The 24027-nt window shown below is 38.4% G+C and overlaps 1 protein-coding gene across 1 annotated transcript; it reads right to left on the bottom strand.

Moving 5' to 3' along the window:
- Nucleotides 1–11102: 11102 nt before the first annotated feature.
- Nucleotides 11103–16626, bottom strand: LOC132144071 (zinc finger protein 239-like). The gene is made up of 2 exons (XM_059554845.1): nt 16545–16626; nt 11103–12005 (listed from the first exon to the last, which is right to left on the bottom strand). The coding sequence occupies exons 1-2, from the start codon at nt 16624–16626 to the stop codon at nt 11110–11112; spliced, it is 978 nt and encodes a 325-aa protein (XP_059410828.1). The 3' UTR covers nt 11103–11109.
- Nucleotides 16627–24027: the final 7401 nt, after the last annotated feature.

Raw genomic sequence — 24027 nt, 5'->3', positions numbered from 1 at the left:
CAGTGAAAGAGAATGAAACACTTTCTCGACTCCACTTATTAAAGAGTTCATATGTTCAGCAAATGATGTTGCTCTACATTCAGTTCCTGTTTCCCATTCATCACAGGAGGACAAAATGGAAGACACGTCATCAGCGGACATTGATGTATCCAGCCCAGCATCAAGTGATCCTGTTCCTAATGTTTGCGGTTGGCAGGTAAGACGAAACACCTCTTGCACATTTCCATCCTCTACACCGTGTACTTGTCGCAACAGTTCAGAATAAGGCTCGGACAAAAGCCGCTGACTCACTGGCTTGACAAATGGATCCCTGCTAAGCGCATCTGCCACCACATTGAGTTTTCCAGGAACATATTTGATCTCAAAAGAGTAGGGAGCAAGTTTTGAGACCCAGCGCTGCTCACATGCATCCAACTTTGGCTTGGTCATAATGTATGTCAGCGGATTATTATCCGTCCACAAAGTAAACTCATGGCCCTTAAGCCAGTGACTGAACTTGTCACACACTGCCCACTTCAGAGCTAAAAATTTTAGTCTGTGTGCAGGATATTTAGTTTTGCTGCGGCTCAAAGCTTTGCTAGCAAACGCTATAGGTCTTGCTTTGTCTTCACTAGGAGGGATCTGAGAGAGGACCGCTCCTACGCCATCCAATGAGGCGTCAGTACAGAGAAGAAAAGGACGCTCAAAATCAGGATGAGCCAGCACCACACTGTCAACAAGGGCCCGTTTTAGCTCTTCAAATGCTACATCACAGTCGGGTCCTGTCCTGGGGTGTAAACTCCCAAAAAGTTCCTGCTTTCTTGTGACTACCAGCAGCTTTCACTGAGCGTTTCTGGCCAGCTGTTAAGTTGAATAAGGGTCTGGCAATGCGTGAGCAACTTGGAATGAAGGATTGGTAGTACAGGACTATGCCGAGAAATGATCGGATTTTGTTTTGTGAAGGTGTGATTTTGTTTTCCTTCATTAAGTCCTCATTCTGAAAAGCAAAGATGACTTTAACTTTCTCCTCATCAACTGAAACACCAGTACCATCTATCACATGGCCCAGGACCCTTACAGATTTTCTCAGAAAGTGACATTTTTTAGGTGCTAGCTTCAGGTTGCTAGTTCTCAATCGAGAAAACACGATCTCCGGCCGCTTCAATGCCTCCTCTTCAGAAGAAGCAAAGACCAACAAGTCATCCAGATAACAGAGCAGACTGGAAAAGTTAAGGTCTCCAAAAATGCTGAGCATCATGCGCATGAAGGAAGCTGGGCTATTGCAAAGACCTTGAGGGAGACGATTATATTCATACAAGCATCATTGGTGTTCTGAAGGCAGTGTATCTTTGGTCAGACACATGGAGTGATATGTTATAAAATCCTGAAGTTAAGTCCATGGTGCTGAAAAGGGCATTACCTCCCAAGGCTGCGAGACAGTCAGCTTTATGGGGCAGAGGATGGGCGTCCTTGAAGGTTTTAGCATTCAGCCAACGAAAATCAGTGCAGACCCTCAGATTACCGTCTTTTTTCCAGACCATCAGCAAGGGTGACACATATTCACTGACAGACTTGCTGATTATGTTTTTCTCCTCCATCTCTGACAACACTTCTCTCAATTTTTGATACTGGGCAGGTGGGATGCGGCGATAGGGCAGACAGAATGGGCGCTCATCATAAACATGGATCCTGTGCACAAAATCCTTTGTTTCTCCACAATCCAGTTTATCCTTTGAGAAAACATCTTGGTAGGACACAAGAAGATCCATCAATTTCCTCTTCCAGACCTCAGAAACCTCACATCCATCAATGTCAATATCTTTCAGACCACAGTCTCCCAGCAATCGTGCAAGATCAGAGGATGAAGCAGTTTTAAGGGGTAATGACTCAGAAACGTTCCAATGGGTTCTACTTAAGCCCTGAATGACTGTGAGATCCTCCACAGCTAGACAAGAGGAAACATCGGCCAGTTTAGTGTTGCGGCGAAGCGTCACTGATGTTGGATTAGGGTTAAGTATCTTCATTGGCACCCATCGATTGCCCCACATTGGTGTTACTGCTCGTCCAACAAGGATGTTTCTAGGCGCTGAACGCGCAGTGGTTGGCTCAACAACTGTAGTACTTCCTGGAGAAACAGGCACATTAGCGGGAAATTTCCCCCAAACAAGATGCTCACATTTGGGAAGTAGAGTGACTGCCTGACAGAGTTTCACAGTTCCAAGTTTATCAGGCTGTTGAGGCCCAGACCATCAGCAAATATAACTCAGAAGCTCAAGGAATTGCTCACACTCAGGATTATTGTTATTGCAGGAAAGAAGCTCCCAGTACTTGTCATGCGAATTCATCTTCTGCACAACACATTTGATCACATTACTTCCAATTATGAACTCATCTCTTTGTCCTGGCACCACAAGGGTAAGAACAACAAACTTCATAGACTTCAATCTCCAAGTCGTATGTACACTTTGGCTGAATTGTTAGGCCGCCACAGCCCACCAGGACCACATTACTTGCAATCACTTGAGGTGGTGGAAGAAGACCATCAATTTGCAGCTTGGACTCACCCTCTTCACGAAGTGTGCAGGCTATACTACCAGAATCCAGTAACCCCTTTAATGTGTAACGTCCACTAACCATCACAGGAGCATAAAACAACTCACTTGCCCCATCAACTCTTTGAGACCCCACATATAACACGGTTTTGTCTTCCGGGAATAGTTTGCAGCTGTTAACAAGTACTTTTTGCACATCTTCTGTGAGGGAGGTTTTATGAAAACTGCCCATGCTACCCCTCTCGTCTCATGGGCTCTTTAGTTTAACTGAGCAGTATCCGAGGGAGCCACAGGGCATGCAGCCTTAAGACAGTCATTCTTAAAGTGGCCGGGCCTGAGACAGTGGCGACATAGCCTTTGACGTCTACAATGTTCATACATTCTGTGTTTCTTGGATCTACAGACCCTACATGCAGTGCTTAAGTTGGCTTTGAAATCTGGAGTTTTAATTGGGTGAGCCTGACTGGAAGAAGTTAAAGAGGCAGTGCACAATGACAGGACTCTATCCATCATGCCAACGATGTTAGGGGTAAGTGACTGGGCTGGCATGGAAACAGGCTGCTGAGGAGAACTGGTCATGGAAACTGGCTGCTGAGGAGAACTGGGCATGGAAACTGGCTGCTGAGGAGAGCTGGGCATAGAAGTGAGGACTGCCATAGCAGTGCACTGATTGCTTGCTGACAAAGACATTGTGTGCTGCATCCTTGAAGAGACTCTCTTTAGTTCCCGCTGATGACTATCCAAGTGCTCCTGGAGCTCAGCGGCGCTCCACTTCTCAGCTGGCTTAAACTGAAAAGACATAGCAAGACTTGGGTCTGGGCAATGTGAAATAAACATCATGACTGCTTCAGCAGCGGGATCCTCGACACTCTTATTATGTCTACGCAAGCACTCATTAGCAACATCTATGGACTTGTTAAGCAGTATCCAGTAATACATGGGGCTTTCATCTGCTCTAGGGACAGTGTTATAGAAGTCAGCCATAGGCATGTTAGAGTAAGACAACTCACTGAAGTTTCGTTTGAGTATGTCAAACACTGCATTTGGTAGCTCACTGGTACTCAGGTCAGGTCGGCTTCGCAGGGACACCTTAACTATATCTCTCACTTTGCCAGCCAATCTGCTTAGGATGAGATCAGAGACATCAGTTTGCGTTCTGCATTTTGTTCTGTTCAAATAGCTGTACATCATATCTTCCCACCCGTGCACAGTAAATGAATCACTCATATCTCCCCTGAAGAATGGCGGAGGTGGTGCATCTTGCTGTACTATCACCTTAAGGCTAGATTTATCAACATCCTCATTGGAGTGCTGAGACTGGCACGGTGGATTTGGCTGTACTGGGCTGGGCTGGGCTAATGCGCAAGGTTAAGGTTGGCTGAAATACTCTCTCCTATTTTCTGAGCCAGATCTGAAATGATGCCTCCTAATGACTCAGGAGTAAAGACACGTTCGGTATCAGGGCGTATGATTGGGGTGGAGCTAGCTGCTGGACCTACAGAAACACCAATCGCTGAATCAGTTGTGCACACATGGTCAAGTTCCAAATTAGCTAATGCTCTCCCTCTCCCATAACAACATGTAAAGTCAGAAACCCCCTCATTTTGATACATTTCAGGTCCACTGCCTCTGCCCAAAGAAAAAGTGACATTAGATTGTTTCACAGGACTGAAATCGTCTTTGCTAGTATCCTCAAACATGCTTCAATTTGTAAAGCGAAACAGATAAAACATGTAAAAATGAAAGCAAACTATGTTACAAACAGTGTAACTTTGAATGATGAAAAGTTCAAGCATACTTCAAATATGCAAGGAAATATCTCAGCCAACACGTATATGTGGGGCCCATATGGGTTACAAATGGGCTACAGGGGTACAGAGTGGGCATGGGCTCAAGATGGGCATCCTATCTGGGGCCCACTTGGGTAAACTAAGTAGGGCCCACATGGGCAAACCCAGGTGGGCTCCCCATGTGGGACCTAGTTGGTTCACTAATGGGAAGTGAGCACATGGGCTGAAAATGGGCTACTAATTCAGTTTAGCAAGAAGACAAGTGCAAACACAGTCAGTCCCAAAGGTTGATTACATGTGTAGATAGTACACAAATATTTTCTTTTAAAATTATTTTTTATTGTTATTTTGACAGTTTAACACAATGTGACTTTAATCAGAAATTTTATGCCAAATGCCAAAACTGCTATTTTACCCAATTTTATGCAATTTAAATTTTTTAAATTAAAAACACTTGCTGTTTTTAAATCTTGCCTAAAGACTCATTTATATAGCCTGGCACTTGACATGAGAGCTGTTTCCTTTTATTGTCCTTATGATTTCTTATTGTCTTCCTACACGTTGTTGACTGTTGTATCATTGATATTTTTATTATTTTTGTGTACAGCACTTTGATAAACACTTGGTGTTTTAAAAAAAAAGGCTTTAACCTCTTAAGACCCTGCATCCTCATATGAGGACATTATATTTTGGTGAATTTCTCTGAGACTCTTCATGCCACAGTTTAAGGTTTGGATGTCCTGTACAGAGCACATTCAGGGCTTTTCAGAGATACCAAATGATTGGATGTTTCAGATGACCACTCCCTCTCCTTGGTCATCAAAATGTCTGAAATTAATTTAGTGACACTCTTATATGATAATATTTTGTAGTTATCATTTAAATCTATATTTACTAATATTTGGCCAAAAGAGTAATTTTATTGTTGGATTGCAAAATTGTAGCCACGCAGCATCATAAAAAAAATAAAAAAATAAAAAAAAATAAAAGAAGAGAAGAGAAGAGAAAATTAAATTATTGTTCGTTTATGAGATGATAAAGTTGTAAACAAGTAACATAAATGGGGGTTTCAAAGTAACTTTGAAGAAAGCATGCTAGCAAGACCCGAAGTAATATACCTGGGTCAGATAACCTCTGACAGATTTAAAACCAATGTTGAAATTACGAAGCCATGGCCAGAATTAAGTGAATGAATAAATACAAGTTGATGTAAAAGTAATGACAATGACTGCAAAAAACTTTGAGAAACCTTTGAGTTGCGAAGATAAAGTAAAAATACAAATATAAAGATGTTTATTTGAAAATGCGTATAATTTCTGACAGGTTTTAAATTGGGCTAGAGTAAAATGATAGTACGATGAAATTATGTTAAAAATGAATGAAAATGCATTGTTACGAGTCCTGAATCCCTTGAGTTCTCTCTCTCATTCAAAGTAAGCTAAAATGACGTTATCTGAGCCTGTGTTTAAGTGATAAGCTATTTATAGTACAGCACAGTGTTTTCAGTCAAATCATAGGCACTGAGATGCTAAAGGACATGATAAAAAGAGTTCAGATTTAATGCATTAAGAGGGCAATTGGTAGTTAAATGTTCAACTGCCCAATGCATTTAAGAAATAAGAGATTATAAAAATAATGAATAACAATTTAGGAGCAATTGTTGAAGAGACATGAGGTCTTTAAAATCATAATACAGACCCTGAGCTATAGATGTAATAATTTTGAATAGTTAAACAGTTGTATTGCTATTTGTTCTATGACCAGTAACTTATCTGTCTTATTTTTAGTCTCCACCATCATACAGGGCCTGATGGCTGCAGCTACAGAAGCAACAGAAAATTACAATGAATGGACGGGTGTGAAAAATAAATTCACTGAGTAATCTCAGCATGATAGTTTGGAGGTATCCAATTGATTTTAGCGATTAAATATTAGTTTGATTAACCTGTCTCAATGTTTTAACACTAGTAGGTGCTGTCAATGGCTCTCATGGTTCTTGAGTGCACCTTTCCTAAGCTGCAGGAAATACTGGATTCTGGAAGAAGACTTTCGAGGATGTTGCAACGGGAAAGAGTGGTTACCAGTGTGCATGAGGTGATTTCTCAATGACGGGTAAGATTCTCTTCTGGCCAATAGGGGACAACCTAAGGCAGGGGGACACCGCCACTGGGCACCTGCCCAGAAGGGAGGTGTTATATGTGAGATGGTAGTGGAGTTGAGCGGATGCTTGATAGGCCTAGAGCATCATTAAGAGGGGAACTGTAGGAAGTACAGCAATCTGCCTCAAAAATGTGAGCTCCTCCAGACCTGATCACCAGCAACCGCTTTCCTTGATTGCTTGTTGTGACAAGCGTCCACAACTTGATGCAACTATGCCAGCGGATCAGACCCTGAGGAAAAGACGCTTATTTATAAAGAGTTAATGGCAATGGGCTGTCAAGAACCATCTGAGACCATGTGATGACAGCCATTATTTTGAGACAAAATTTCTTATGAGGCTGAGATGATATTGAACTAATATGTCTATATCCTAGTCTTTACTCATGCAGGTCATTAGGCATGGCATAAGATGATTACAAGATATGGTGGTGGCTAAAAATGAGGACTGCTTTTGCCGAATCAAGAGATGGGTTAGATAACAAAGGTTAATGGAATTAAGCATGTAAGGTAAAAATAATTTTAAAGAAATGCTCATAGCATTATGTATCACAGTCTAAACTGAGATTAGGATATAGAGACTGACATTTGTAACCTTTTTGAACAATTAAGGGTTATATGTTGTAATGAATTTGATATTATAGTCTAAAGTTTGGTGAAAAATGGCAAAAATAAAAATAATATTTTGCATGTAAGAGAGAGAGAGAGTGCTTCTCTTATCGGCCTGTTAAGTAAGAGTAATTCTGAGGGAAGCTAATGAAAAGACAATGTCGAACATGGGACGAGCTTTAAGTGGATTGGTTATCCAGCTCTGTCTGCTACTGGTAATAATGACTTGTTTTGTCTTTTATAATGCTGATTTAAATCACTCTCTGGATTAATATGTTTAACAGTGTTTATATGATTGGATTTGTGAAATTTAAGATTGCCGTCTAAAATGGGTTTAAAATCCATGCCTAAATTTAAATGAGGGTCTAAATTTTAACAAGTTAACACTTTGTTGTTTGAATGGTAAAGGTAAATATTTTAGACTTGACGGCAGAAAAACAGTGACAGATTGGCTAAGTCACGAACCAAATTATCCAGAGAGCACCCTCACATAAAGAAGCCTGGTGGGAAAACAAAGGCGTGAATCCTGTTTATGTGACATAGGGTAAAAGCAAAATGCAGCCGTAAGGCTTTGTGGGTCCTCAAGGTCTGAATGACGCAATCGTTTGGTTTATGTAGAACAGAGATAAGTTGAACAAAAACGTGTGGTTCTCCTGGGATAGCCCCTTAATGGAGGAATACCATAGGTTTGAATTAATTGAAATAGCACAGCAAAAAACTTATGTTTAAACACTCAATTGTAATAGGCTCTATGGAGCTGCTTATGAACACCTGTCAAGTCAAATCAGATTAATATTGTGAACACTGATAGGGCTTTTTGATAATGTATACTGTTTCAATACAGATTTACAGAAACTGAGGATGTCTCTTTAATCAATATTTAGCCGTTTAGAACTAAGTAATAGTATTGTTCATTTAGTAATAGTATTGGGAAATCTGTCTGCTCTTTTTCAGTTTATAATAATTTTGAGTAAATAAATATCACTGCCAAATGACAAACATGAACGAAGGGTTTTTAAGACATTGATCAGGTAGCTGACCTGTAAGCATTTCTAACTGACAAAACAGTGAGAACTAAACTGACTTTATACGAGGTATTGAGGATTTGCTTCTGAATGTGTCGTTAATATAGTCTGAGTACAGTAATATGGTATGATAATTGACAAGATTTGCATAAAAAAAAAATAATAATAAATAAGTAATAATAATAATAATAAGGCAATGAGTATGATTAACAGTAATGTCATGGTATAAAAATACATGCATGACAATAAGTGGACAGGTCAGTTGTATTTTTGAAGTTAGACACTTCGATACTTAAAATGTAATTTTGACCAAATGTTGTTAACAATGACAAGTTTAGGTTTATGGTTCATGTATGTTTAAACAGCATGTGAACTATGATGACTGCAAATGGATTTGTTGTAAAAGTAACCCTTACGAAAAATAACCATGGTTTTATTATAGTAAAACTGTAGTAATCCATGGTTTTTTGGCGTGTTGACTACCATTTGTATAACCACAGATTTACTACAAATACCATGGTTAAACTATGGTTAATTTAGCAAAACCATGGTTAATTTGTGGTTACCATGGTTTAACTATAGTAACCATGGTTTTTTGGTTTTATTTGTAGTAAAATCATGGTTAATTTTCATAAGGGAAAACTTAATAAAAGGGCTATTAAGTAATAAACTAGGAACTGCTCTAGGTTTTCGAGGAAATAATGATTATGATTATTTTTATTTTTATAGATGGCTCAATATTGATCTTACTTATTTTTGGTTTGTTTATTTTTGTGTTTTTAACACCAAGTTTGGAGTGAAAGGGATATTCAATCCCCCTAATTGCACCATTGATTGGGAAAATGATAGATTTTCATAAAGTAAGGGTATCTTTACTGGGATTTAGGTTATAAGCAATGTCTGTATTTGGTATCTGTGAGGTGACTGAAGGTCTGACATATGTCAGGAATGCAATAACAGTGGTTTTCTTTAATGATTTGTTAAATCTGGTTAATGAATATGCAAATTTAGTCTTAAGGCTGTTGGATAAATGTTTTGTTTTAGAGGGTAAGTGGGAAGTAGCTGTAGTTAAACTTTGCTACTTTGACAATGCAGCCTGTTCAGAAGGAGTTCGTCCGGTTTGTTTTGCCAGATGGATGCTAGGCAACAGCGTTCGAAATCCGCGCTTCCTGAGTCTGACGCGCGCTCCCGCTCGCTCTCCCCGTCTGCGCGTCCTGAAGCGTTTGATCAGCGCTGCTTCTCCTCCGATAACAACGTTGTTCAGTAAAAATTTTACCCACGTACACTACAACTGTATTTATATGGCTAAAGAACATATTTTACTGTATTATGCCACTGTCTTCACAAAGAAGTGTCTAGAGTCATGAAATGATTATGTCTAGCTATCAACTTTATTTTTATCCTGTTGTTTATAAATGTTCAAGACTTTTTAATGCAGGCGCATGAATCCATAATAGTAAGTAGCCTAAGGTGAAAAAAAAGCCCTGCACTGACAGCGGTAAATAGAAGGTAGTAGGCTAGCCTACATATTTGGGTGGTACATTATTATACAATGTCATTAATAAATATATTAAGATAACCTTTGCTATTTAAGTTACTAATATAGCCTATAGTCAATAATAAGCAATAATATTTCAACACACTGCACACGATTATGCGAGGAACAATTCAAGCTCACAGCTAAATATATTTTTTTATTTGTTTAGTTATATCATTTATAGTTTGAATAATAAAAGTTATATCATTGAATAGTTTGAATAAGAGAGCAACTCCATTAAACTTGGGTAATAAAAAACAAAGTTTTATTCATTACATCATATAGATGGGATTTTTTTTTCTTCAGCAAACGGCCAGACTAGAATATCAGCACAGTAGCAAACAATAAACGATATGGCAAGACAAAAAATAATTAAACCAAAGATTAACCAATTAGAGTATACTAATGTTAAGCTAAAACATGTAAATATGATATATGGATCACTGTCGGATGCGCAGTCAGATGCTAAGCTGAACCAGGACATTTTTACTTAATTTATGAATCTGATAACTTTTAGTCATTTTTACTTAATTTATGAATCTGATAACTTCAAATTAAGTGAGTGAAAGGCGTTGCCTAGAAATGTACAATGTTAAAACATAAGTAAATTTGACCCATTGGCGCTTATAGGTAGAAATGCCCTGTTTTTTTATCTGGTTTTATCGAAATAATTTTAAACAACATTGAATTGTTAATTTCATCATTTTAGTAAAAGTCAATGACTGGGAGACTTTTTTTAAATCTGCTATGTACATTTGAAAAACAGCCACGGGTAATATTGACCCCGTGGCAGTTCTAGTGTTAATAAGGTTTAAACAGTATTACTATTCTTATGATACTGCACATCAGGCAGGTTCTTTAACAGTATTTCTTTTTTTACTTTAATGAAAGAAGGGCCCATTTAATACATTTAGATCCTTTTTTACAAGAGAAGCAAATCAGATCAATTACAAATCAACATGACAGTATATCCTGCATCTACAAACCCGATTTAAAAAGAGTTGGGACACTGTACAAATTGTGAGTAAATAAGGAATGAAGAATTTACAAATCTCATAAACTTATATTTGATTCACAATAGAATATAGATAACATCTAATGTTGAAAGAGAGATTTTGAAATGTCATGCCAACTATTGGCTCATTTTGGATTTTATGAGAGCAACACATTCCCAAAAAGTTGGGACAGGTAGCAATAAGAGGCAGGAGAAGTTAAATGTACATATAATGAACGGCTGGAGGACCAATTTGCAACTTAGGTCAATTGGCAACATGATTGTGTATAAAAAGAGCCTCTCAGAGTGGCAGTGTCTCTCAGAAGTCAAGATGGGCAGAGGATCACCAATTCCCCCAATGCTGCGGCGTAAAATAGTGGAGCAATATCAGAAAGGAGTTTTTCTTTGCGTACTCTGCGAATAGGGAGTGGCGGTACTGGGAGGCAGCATCAAATCTGGAGATGACCTACTTACTGTGAATGTTTTTTGTATGACTGTGTAGAGAAGATGCATTACTGAAACACTTCCCACATTCAGTGCAGTGATACGGTTTCTCTCCAGTGTGAATCCTCTCATGTGTTTTCAGAACTCCTGACTGACTGAATCTCTGTTCACAGTATGAACACTTGTAAGGTTTCTCTCCAGTGTGGGTTCTCTCATGTGTTTTCAGACTTGATGAATAACTGAAGCTCTGGTCACAGTGTGAACACTTGTAAGGTTTCTCTCCAGTGTGGATCCTCTCATGCAGTTTTAAACTGCTCGCTGAAGTAAAAGTCTTTTCACACTCAAAGCACATGTACTCTCTCACACCAGTATGTATTTTCTGATGCCCTTTCAAATGTTGTAGACGTGAAAAACTCTTTCCACACAAATGACATGAATGTGGTTTCTCTTTTGTATGAACTCTCAGGTGCTGCTTCAGGTGTGAAGCCCTCAAAAACATTTTGTCACATTGATCACATGCGTACAGTTTCTCTCTAGTGTGAACATTTGTGTGTGCATTAAGATGTGATAATTGTGAGAAACACTTCCCGCACTGATCACAAGTGAATGGTTTCTCTCCAGTGTGAACTCTCATGTGTGCTGTAAGTAGTCCTTTTCGTGTGAAACTCTTCCCGCACTGATCACAATTAAACGGTTTCTCTCCAGTGTGAACTCTCATGTGTGCTCTAAGGTGTTCTTTTCGTGTGTAATTCTTCCCGCACTGATCACAAGTGTGCAGTTTCATGTGAACATCAAGACATTTTTTTCTTGACAATTTGTTTCTTTGAGAGCAACTTGAAGGGTTTTCTCCAGTTTTAATATGATTTCTCTCCTCAACTTCACTCAGTTCTTCATTCTCCTCATTTACTTCAATATACTCTGAAATAAAATTAAAATGTTTTATTTTTAGTAACTCATTAAAACACACACACAGAACTGTGAAAGCACATACAAATGAACCATGATAAAATAGCAGAGATAGGGCTGGACAATATGACCTAAAATCAAAACCTCAATTAATTGAACACTTCACCTTGATTATGATTATTGAATTATTTTATTTATTTATTTGATCATTTAAAATTAATTTTTGCCCTCATGGTTTATTAAAAAAATTATGTATACTGTATTCATTAATGTGTAATATGTTATTTTCTAAACTAAAAGATTTTCAGAATTTTTACAACCCTTTTTTTAGACCATAAACAAATGTGAAAGCATAAAATTAACCCTTGTGCATTGTTCAAATTCACTACCCTTTCGTTATGTTCGGGTGAAAACATCCACTCAATTAAACTGCTGTAAAAATGTATCAGATTCATATATTTTTTTTCAATTTTTTTTGCATAAATCTGTTAATCAACTTCAGTCCTGATCAAAACTACCAAATTTAAAAAAAAAAAAAATTCAAGATTTTAACTCTATAATAGCCAAGTTCATAAATTATGTCACTGATTTGGGGGAAAAAACACAAAATGACTTATTTTCAATATAAAAGTAATTGTGGCTGGATTTTTTTTTTATTTTTTATAACAGTCTTGGGCATGTCAAAGATTAGTAACAAGATTGGCTTTGATGTATTGTTAGTTTTTGTGCAGCATTAGATTTTAATTTTTTCTCCCTCATTTGTTGTTGGTGGCTGTTTTTGCCCCATTGACCTCCATTATTATGAAATTTTTTGATTGCAAAGTCATGACACCATACAATCATGCATTCTTGATTGTTTGTGGTTTCCCTTTTGGGAAGAGGTAAAATTGGTTATTTTTACAGTTGATCACTAGGTGGGACCATTAACCCTTTAGATAGTCCTGTGCAAAAAAAGGCTTAGTTTCTGGCTTGTATATGGAGTTATATGGTGTATAACTGCAAATTATAGTGTTTTTGTGTGTGTGAGATTCTTGATTGTTGGTGGTTTTCCCTGTTGGGAAGAGGTAAAATCTGTAATTTTTACAGTTGATCACTAGGTGGGACCATTAACCCTTTAGATCAGGGATCCTCAAATCTGGACCTCGATATCCACTTTCCTGCAGAGTTTAGCTCTAACCCTTATCAAACACACCTGAGCATGGTAATCAATGGCAATTAATGTCTTTAAGATCATTAGAAAATCACAGACAGGTGACTTTGATCAGGGTTGGAGCTGAACTCTGCAGTGCATTGGACCTCCAGGGCAAGATTTGAAGAAGGGGGCTTTAGATAGTCCTGTGCAAAAAAAGCTTAGTTTCTGACTTGTATATGAAGCTATATGGAGTATAACAGCATATTATATTGTGTGTGTATGTGTGTGTGAGAAAGAGAGTGTGTGAGAGAGACCTTTGCGCACTTACCTTGATGTATTTGAGAAAATCAAAATGTACACCTCAGCTCTCAGAACTACATGGAGTAAACAAAAGTGTATTTATGCACCTGCTGCCTTTTAATGGTGGTGAAAGTATTCGGTTGTTAGGTGATGACGTAAGACTCGCTTCACTTGAGAATATGACCTCAGCAACCGTTTATGAGCACTGTTTATTCATATTAATAATTTAAGCTTTCAAACTTACGGTATGCACTAAAGTCTCTGTGCTCTTGCATGCCATCCTGCTGGTCATTTAATGGTTAGAAGAGCAGCAAGCAACACGAGAAAGGGCTTGACTTGTACCAAAGTTTTAGAAATGATTATGCAGCTTGACCCCTCCAGCGAGCTGCAGCTTATTTGAAGTTGGTATTGCATTTTGGTTTATAATACATTGTTCATAAATTTGATGCAAAGTAGATTTTTTTTACAGGATTTTAAGGTTTTAAATTGGCTTTACCATCAAGAAAAGATGAGCATTTCACACATAGACCATCCGTATTTTTCACCATCAAAAGGCAGCAGGTGCTTAAAAACACACGTCTTTTTTATTGTTTATTTCATGTAGTTCTGCATGAGGTGCATATTTTGATTTTTTCAGATACATCAAGGTAAGTGCACAAAGGTCTCTCTCACACCCTCTCTTTCTCTCTCTCTCTAACACACTATAATTTGCTGTTATACTCCATATTAATCCATATACAAGCCAGAAACTAAGCCTTTTTTTGCAAAGGCCTTTCTAAAGGGTTAATGGTCCCACCTAGTGATCGACTGTAAAAATAACAAATTTTACCTCTTCCCAAAAGGTAAAACCACAAACAATCAAGAATGCATGATTTTATGGTGTCATGGCTTTGCAATCAAAAAATGTAGTTATAATGGAAGTCAATGGGGCAAAAACAGCCACCAACAACAAATGAGGGAGAAAAAAATAAAATCTAATGCTGCACAAAAACTAACAATGCATCAAAGCCAATCTTGTTACTAATCTTTGACATGCCCAAGACTGTTATAAAAGGTTAAAAAAATATCCAGTCCACAATCACTTTTTAAATTGAAAATATGTAATTATTATTATTTATTTTTTTTCAAATCAGTGACATCATTTATGAACTTGGTAATTAAAGAGTTAAAATCTTGGATTTTTTTAAAACATTGGGTAGTTTTGATCAGGACTGAGGTTGATTAATAGATTTATGCAAAAACAATTGAAAATAAATATTTATCTGATAGATTTTTACAGCAGTTTAATTTAGTGGATGTTTTCATCCACGAACATAACGAAAGGGTAGTGAATTTGCCCAGAGTGTACCATTTAGTTTTTGAACAATTCCAAAGCATTTTCCCAAAATATGGGTCAAAATAAGATTTTTCACCAAAAATCATTCCATTAGCTCAAACACTGAGAAAGTTGTGGCCAAAATAAGACTCAACTTTACCCCCTAGTGGACGAAAACGTCCCCAACAACCAGTGTTGTGCCTGAACGCGTTCATTGAACGATAGTTCATGAACTCGTTCATATTTTGGGCGAACGTGAACTGAACGTGCTGTATTAATGCCTGATGAACGTTACTGTGAGCTCGTTCATTCTGGTGTCTGTGAACGGCACGCTCTCTCAGGTTAACTTCGTTCAATAGGGTGCCAGATTTCTATAGAGCCTTCCAGGCGAAAATCCGGCTAAAACACACCGTAAACGGGTCTTAATATGTAGCGGAAAAACACCCAATCTGGCAACACCAGCCACCAGTGTCTTTTTTTGTATTTTATTTTTTTTTATTATTAAATACCAGCCACCAGTGTCGCACCGCCGTCCGCCGCATGTGTGACGCGTCATCAAAAAAAAAAAAAAAACAGCAAACGACAGCAGCATGTAGCAAGAAGGCGTATATGATCATTTAAAAGAATTTTATGATGTTTATGGCAAGGTCGGTGAGAATGGGAGACAAAGCATTAAAGCAACAATGGGGAAATGCTGTCCCCTCAATGCTAATGTAAACCCTGGTTGGATAAGGATTCAAAATTGGATATGAAGATGAAATCTGACGCATACCTTCATTGTTAAAACTGATAAAATAATTGCTGTCTGTGATTCTATATGGGCTGTGGCAATAATTTTGAAAAATAATAGCTCGCAGCAACGTATGGAAAAAAAGAACTATGAACTAGTTCATTTTTGGAACTGTGAACTTTAGTTCAAAATTTTGTAGTTTGAACTATGAACTGAACTAGTTCATTTTAAAATTTGTGAATTGAACTTTGAACTAGTTCATGTAGAAAGTGAACTTTCCCAACACTGCCAACAACGCATAAGGGTTAAAATGTTAAGGTTACCACTGGGTCTTTCTGGGAAAATAATGCAGTGATTAATATATTGTTTATTTAAATTAATTATTAAATCTTCAATGTATGGTCTTTATAAAAGAACTGCATTATTGCTTATTTAATTCTAAGAAATAAGTTCTTGTTAAAACGAATCAAAATTAAAAAAAAAATGTATTTATATCGAATACTGGCGAAAGTCCAATATTGCGCATCCCTGCGTCTCATTTCTCTGTCTTAGCCCTTACCCTTACCCCTCCCCCTCGGTTTTGCGCGTTCATGTGAGGGGAAGTGGCGTCTCAATTCTCATTCTGATCAAGGGCTAGGGCCAAGGCGAAGGGCTACATAGCCCTTGAAACGAAGTTTGCAGAGGACCACACTTGAAAGAGAGGGGTAACAACGTATAATTTTTTCAAGAAGTGCCAACATCAAGCTTTTTTATGGCTGAGCGTCGTACTGTGAAGGAGTCGCACAAATGTATTTTCATCAGTTTAATTGACATTATAATTATGACACTCGTGTTTTAGGATACTTTAATACAATGTTTAAGCGATTTTAATTGTAATGTTTTTGTTTTGAATCGCTAGTTAACCGCTAGCTAGCAGCTATATTTGTCGAGCTAAGCTAACGTTAATTTTTATCTGTATCCTTGACATGACACTTCATATTATGTTTTTTAGGTGAAATTAGTGTGAAGTGAATTTTCGTGACATTACTCGTTATTCCTTGATTGATTTGACCGGTGGACACAATCTTCTTCTACGGTGTCTTTGATTGATGGCACACAAGCGTGCAAAGATAAAGAGAGCCCAGGAAATCGACATCACAACCTGAGACGACGGCATCTTCGTTTGTTTATGTCAATGCTTGTCGCCTCTGTTGACGTAGCAGCCAGATAGTGGCAAGGGAAGATGACGCAAACGGCAATCGAGTGGCGTCTCATTTCTTAGTGGAAACGCTCTACCCCTACCCCCCTTCACTCGGTATCGAGAAGCAAGGGGAAGACGCAGACAAAGTGGTAAGGGGAAGGGGAAGGGGTAAGACAGAGAAATGAGATTGGGCCTAAACTCCCATGTTGTGATAACACTGTATAAGTATTTTATCTAACAGTAAAAGTCTGTTTCCACTGTGAAATGTACCAAATAATAATTGATAATAACCACAGTCCTGTAGCGACTTAAAATTTGTCTTCTACTAACATAAAAACAAACTCAGTCTCACATGCTAACAGTTTTATGACCCCCCAAAAGCAGAAATAAAGTCAAAGAATATAACTGTCTTGGTGTCTATTCAGTCACATTTCTAGTAGAAATGGTTAAAGTCTTGTTTTAACAAAGATTTGCAGAAGTCCTGTGTGTAATACCACAATAAAAGAGATATGAATAAACACCAACCTCCTTGTTCCTCGTGTTTTATTTTCCGGGTTTCTGGTTCTTCATGTTTTATTATCTGTGTTTCTGGCTCCTCGTGTTTTATTCTCTTGGTTTCTGGTTCACTCGTGTTCTCCTCTTTAACAAACATCATCTTCACAGAAGCAGATCTCAGTTCAGATGATTCTCCTCCAGATATTCCTGCTTGATTCAAAACGTAGTCACGACTGTGAGGATCAGAATATTATAGGTATTTACTGACCTCACTCATAAACTGTATTTTCTATTTACAGAAACAACATTTCCAACAATCTATATTGAAACAGCATGACAACAACACAGAGAGCGCGGTGAAACTAATCTTCTTCTTCTGAGGTTTAATGTTGTTTGTCAAACAAACGTAAGTGTTTAGCGCCACCCGCTGGACTGGAGAGTGAAGGAAATAATACGAGGGATATTACTCTGTTTTTTCTTTTTAAGAGCCGATCTGTACACGCAAATTAAAAACGTCTTAATTAGAGACTGGTATTTGATAAGCATCAACAGTCTTCGTGGGTGAGGATTAGAGGAGAAAAACAAGCAATTTTATTAGTCAGATATTTCATTGAAAATCAGACAAGTTGCAGCATAAATTATCGAAATTAAGATAAGCCTAAATGAAAACACATGATAATGATAAAATAGGCTATTTTCTTTTTTTATATCCATCCTGTGGTAGACACGACGGAAGAGACGCTGATTGAGTGCAAACAGTATTCAGCTGCTCATGAGTCTCGTTCTCACAACGACCGAAGAAAAATCTCATGCGCGAGCTATTAATCTATGCGCGTGCAATATTCCATAGGCAAATATTGTTTTGTACAAAAATATTTTATACGAATATCTTATAGGACGTCTACATTACAAAAAACAAAAACACTTGACAATACTGTAACCACAGCGCAGGACCTATGCATAAAGACTTTATAGTGAAAATACTGAACCTGATCATACGAGCTTTATTTTTAAAAAATGCTCATACTCAGACTTGGAAATCTTTACATCTGAAATCTTCACATGGATTTTAGCGTATCACTGAACTGCAGTTATATTGTATCTGTACTTCATTATACTGCAAATCTAGAGTTGTACTTCTTTGTACTGCAGTTATTTTATTTTTAAGAAAATGTTCGTTATTGTGTTAATTTATTTCCATTTATTTTTTATTAAACACCAAGCTGACTGAAGGAAAGTAATCTAAAATAAGACACAATTAGAAGTAAATTTGTATTTATTTATCCATTCATTCATCAACGGATGTAGTGCTGGATGCTGCTCGGACGCTGACCCAAAACCAAAATTAGTTTTAAGGGTTTTTTTTTTGTCATGTTTTAGATGCCCTATCCAGCTTAATAATGTGGTCGTCCAGCCATCAAGAAGAGAAGGTGAAATGGACATAATGTTCACACACCAGTCCAAATGTTGTTGCTTGAGTGCAGTAGATTACCCCTACAACCCCACCATAATGGCAACAAAATCAAATCATCCAGATGGAAAGTGAAGGTCATGCCTTTCTCCAGGATGATGTTTTCCTGGAAAAAACCATCTACACCATAGCGGACACCACCGGGATCATGGAGCTTGCAGTCTGGGGAGTACAACACAACCTCCAGCTGGACTCCTGGTTCTACTTCACCAATGTGTCACTACGTGTCTTCAGAGGTACAAAATTCCTGTCAACGACAAATGACACAACATTTTCAGCCACAACATCTGAACATTTAACCGGCAACAACATCAGCATCATTTACATTTGTCCACTAAATCACATGGCACTATCCTGCACCAGAGTCCTCTGACAAATGCGACGCATTACACTAAACACGCATGCTAAACTTAAAATAAGAACAACAACCTGTGAGGACATCAAATCAATCAACATCGAAAAACCACATTCTCAGATCCACAATTCAAATTTCCAAAACCCCCACGACAGACACCATAATGGACCTTTTAGACCTCTCCACAATGAAAATGACCATACACAACCTCTTCATCACCCACCTGGCATATCCAGAGCTATCACATCCAGACACCCCACAACCAAGCACTCCACTCATGCGCTTCTCACCGTCTACACAATCTGCACCTCCAAATGATGACCTAGATGAACTAGACCTTTTTATGACCGAGTCTCCTATGGACAGTCAGCCGAAAGCAAACAGGACAACTTCCTCATCTCCCACCTCGGTTTCAGATAACCCAAATAAGTAATGTATTATGTTATTTTTAAATTGCAACTTTTTTTTTTTCTTCACTGATTTACGTTCAATCTTCTGGAAATATTGGAGATACAAGATGTTATATGCATTTTCAGTCTTTATGACTATGGGGACCTGTACTATATTTCTGACTACTGTGAATAAAGAAACCTCATTCCAATACTTCACTCTTGTTTGCATTTATTAAACCGCTACAAAAAATGGTTATAGATGTCTTTCACTTAAAAGAAAACCTTTAATGGGTAAGATGTCTGAAGAAAATACCAGAAGTCTATACACTATGGCAACATTTTCATTTTGTTTAACTTTTTAAACCGTTCATGCGTCTCTTGACTTCTTGAGACAAAGACAAGAATTGTCAGACTCGTAAAAACCACTTGTACACTTTTGAAGTCCGCTCCAATATCTTCTAAATGTAACACGGCAGCACAAGATGAGGTAGATCTCAACAAGAGCATGTCCTGAAAGACTACATACAATGCCACCTATAGTTTGACGTTTACAAAGAATTTTTTTTTTTGCAAATTTATTTATTGCAAAAATTAACAAATTTGACCCCCTCCCCCTTTTAATTCCCAAGAAAAAACTCTTGTAGTTTGAGCATGCCTGTGTTTAATATGACTCTTCAAGTAATCATAAACCGCATTACCATTAACCCGATATAGCTCCAGTGTTCTGCCAGCAGTACTCAATGCTTTAAGGGTTAACTTCATGAAACACCAACAATTGTCAACTTTCAAAAGGGATTAACACACTCTTGCAGTTTAAATCTAGATTAAAGACCCATCTCTTTAACCTGGCATACACATAACATACTAATATGCTTTTATTATCCAAATCCGTTAAAGGATTTTTAGGCTGCATTAATTAGGTAAACCGGAACCGGAAACACTTCCCATAACAACCTATGTACTTGCTACATCATTAGAAGAATGGCATCTACGCTAATATTTGTCTGTTTCTCTCTTGTTCCGAGGTCACCGTGGCCACCAGATCCAGTCTGTGTCCAGATCAGAGGGTCACTGCAGTCACCCGGATCCAGTACGTATCCAGACCAGATGCTGGATCAGCACCTAGAAAGGACCTCTACATCCCTGAAAGACAGCGGAGACCAGGACAACTAGAGCCCCAGATACAGATCCCCTGTAAAGACCTTGTCTCAGAGGAGCACCAGGACAAGACCACAGGAAACAGATGATTCTTCTGCACAATCTGACTTTGCTGCAGTCTGGAATTGAACTACTGGTTTCGTCTGGTCAGAGGAGAACTGGTCCCCCAACTGAGCCTGGTTTCTCCCAAGGTTTTTTTTCTCCATTCTGTCACCGATGGAGTTTCGGTTCCTTGCCGCTGTCGCCTCTGGCTTGCTTAGTTGGGGACACTTCATCTACAGCGATATCATTGACTTGATTGCAAATAAATGCACAGACACTATTTAACTGAACAGAGATGACATCACTGAATCCAATGATGAACTGCCTTTAACTATCATTTTTGCATTATTGACACTGTTTTCCTAATGAATGTTGTTCAGTTGCTTTGACGCAATGTATTTTGTTTAAAGCGCTATATAAATAAAGGTGACATTGACATTAAAAACATGCATACAATCCAAATGAAACAACATGCAATTTACTTTGGGTATTTTTTTTTAATATAGGAGTTTTTAGTTTTTTTAGATGGGATCACTCTCACACATTCACTATGTGGTCTGCTGAATCTGCATTGACTGAGTAGCTCCCACTGCTTCTGACCCTCTGAGGTCATGGGTTTGAATCCAGTGATGTTTATGTTGCTTCTGTTTCAGGCGTTGGATGTTCTGTGTGTTTGTATTCAATCAAAAACGTGTTTCTGTTCATTCTCATCTGAACCTCTCTTTGATTTCGGCTTTTGACCTCATTCTCACACCTTAACCTCTCCTCTGCAGTCAGTTCCATGTGCATTTACTGAGTGGTGCACTTGGCAAAGCCACGGTTTCTGAACCTCTAAGGTTGTGGGTTCCAATCCATTGTGGTTCATGTTGCTTCTGTTCAAGACATTGGATTTTCCGTGTGTGTTCACATTGAATGAAAAATGTTTTTGGTCATTTTCATCTGAAGTTCTGTTCGATTTCAAACTTCTCTATTTGTGAACCGATCTATTGTCCTGATGTACATTCTATTTCTGACATCTTTCTTCTTCCCACTCTGCTCTCGACTACAGCCCTTCAGGGCTTGGCCCCGGTATCGCTGTTTGCAGCTATATTTCGGATTATAGTTATAAATAAAACTTTAAACAAATAATTACTGATAACGATTATTAATATTTTTCACAGAAAACTGCAGCATTACCCATTACAGTTTTTTTTTCAACTGCTTACACACAAAATCTTTATTTGTCACACAGTTTCTGAAACCTGGGGCCGTTTCAGAAAGGAGGTTAAGTGAAAACTCTAGCCGTTCCTCAATATGCGTACTTGTCCGTACTTGTGTTCTTGTGGACTTGTGAAACGTCATCAGTCGCTGCCCAAGTACTGTTCCAATAGGTTGGTTTCACGTGACGTCACATTGCTGCTTCGCGAACGCGCGAAATTCAGATGGAGGGCAGGAAGTGAATTAGCGAGGATCTGCCGTCTGTAAAAATGCCCATGTTTTGTGCAGTTTACGGCTGCTCCAATCGTTCTAACCGTGAAAAAGGAAAGGGTTTTTTCTGAGTTCCAAAGATTGTCGTTCATAAAGGTGAGAAATGTAAAAAGCTCACAGAACAACGACGTAAAAAGTGGATTTTAAACGTACGTCTGCGGTCGGGAGGAGCAGAGTCTGCTAATGCCCGTGTCTGCAGCGACCACTTTGTCGGAGGTATGTTAGCTAGCTAACTTTTTTGTGGCTGTGTTTATAGGTTGTTGTTAAATGCAAATTTACTTTGTAATAATTATTACGTTACCGGTAGTCTAATATGGACTTCATTGTGACTGTTTAGGCTGCCCTAGCGCTTTGGTTGACGTTGAGTCGGTAGACTGGGCTCCGACAGTCAACCTCGGTTACCAAAAAACTAAGTCCAAATCAGAGGCATCTCTGCAACGAGAGCAGAGGATGAAGCTCAAGGAAGACAAACAAAGACGGTCGGAATGTGCAGAGGCTATGTTGAATCTCCAACAGACAGCTGATCTCACTCATCTTCATGAGGTACGGGTCACATCCAACATATCTGTTAATTAACTCCTTGTATGTCTTGAAACTGGATCTAAATCCGTACAATACTGACTTTCTGCAACGGTTTACTCTATAGACGTATTCTCCATGTTTACTTCCTGCCCTCCATCTGCCTTCTTCCCGCACTCGCGCGTCATCATAATCACGTGACTGAAACCCTGCAATTCAAAGTTCACATCTAGCCAAGTCCAGTTCAAATCCCCGGATGTGTTCTTGATCCGCCCCTTTTACCGAGGATGCATGGAGAGGTGACTTGTGCGGACTTGATACGGGCCATAACCCAGAATTCAGTTCGCGCGAATGAGGCGAATTTGCGTCTTCCGCGCCGCGCTAAACGCCTCATTCGCGCCGCGAGACCTCCAGACGCGCGTAAACGCGCCTTTGCATTGACTTAACATTGAAATCATTCGCGCCAGACGCTCTATTCGCGTTTGGTGTGAACACAGCATTAGTAATACATTTTGAAATACTATTGTTGTTTTACAATTGATTTACACCTTTCAACCATTTTTCACGCTTTTTTTATTTAAATTGTAGTGGAGTGGGTTTATTGCTAGATTGTTCATGGAAAAGGGGAGTATTTTCCACATATTTTATTTTAAATGATGAAAATATAAAAATCACAGTAGTAATGTTACCTGAACCACATATTAATATGTTTAATAGTTTTTTTTAATAAAAGAGGCAGTGGTTTAATATTATATTAAATTTCATTATAAAAATAAAGTGAAAATAAATCAGAGTAGGTACGTATTCGTTTTTTTTATAGTAATATATTGAAAATAAAGTTAACTTAAAGTTAACCGTTGTAACTTACTCTATGAACCTAACCAGTGGTGCATTTCCCAAAACCATAGTTGCTCACCTGTTAGCAACTTAGTTGGTTGGCCATGGGAAATTGCATTGCAACCAACAAAGTTGCTGACTTAAGTGAAACGCACCCCTGGTCTGAAGGAGGTTTTCTTCTGTAAACCCAGAGTTTATTTTGGTCTCCTCCCCCTTTTTAAAATGCAAGCATGTTTAAATACTTCACTCATTGATGCATGCATGTTTTCTTATTTCAAGTAACATACACATATGTATGATATTTAGTCTTGTTTCATGGGGGGGGGGGTCTAAATGAAGTAAAATTATCTGCCAGTGAGGTAATAAAATAAACTTAATGCTAATAGAAAACAAGATTATTCGGAGCGTAAAAAGGCAAACCGTTTACGATTGCACAGGCGCTGCATGCACGCTCACAGTTAAACTTTGCTACTTTGACAATGCAGCCTGTTCAGAAGGAGTTCGTCCGGTTTATTTTGCCAAATGGATGCTAGGCAACAGCGTTCGAAATCCGCGCTTCCTGAGTCTGACGCGCGCTCCCGCTCGCTCTCCCCGTCTGCGCGTCCTGAAGCGTTTGATCAGCGCTGCTTCTCCTCCGATAA

Source organism: Carassius carassius, chromosome 1 (assembly GCF_963082965.1).
Source record: "Carassius carassius chromosome 1, fCarCar2.1, whole genome shotgun sequence".
Classification (NCBI taxonomy): domain Eukaryota; kingdom Metazoa; phylum Chordata; class Actinopteri; order Cypriniformes; family Cyprinidae; genus Carassius; species Carassius carassius.
Note: the sequence above shows the minus strand (reverse complement) of the source record. Positions and strands in the feature narration are given on the sequence as shown.

Excerpts from the sequence above, each read along its gene's own strand:
- LOC132144071 (XM_059554845.1), bottom strand. The coding sequence starts at position 16,626 with ATGCCGTCGTCTCAGGTTGTGATGTCGATTTCCTGGGCTCTCTTTATC. Across the intron at positions 12,006-16,544 it reads TGCCATCAATCAAAGACACC|AGTATATTGAAGTAAATGAG; the intron begins GTAGAAGAAGAT and ends ATTTTATTTCAG.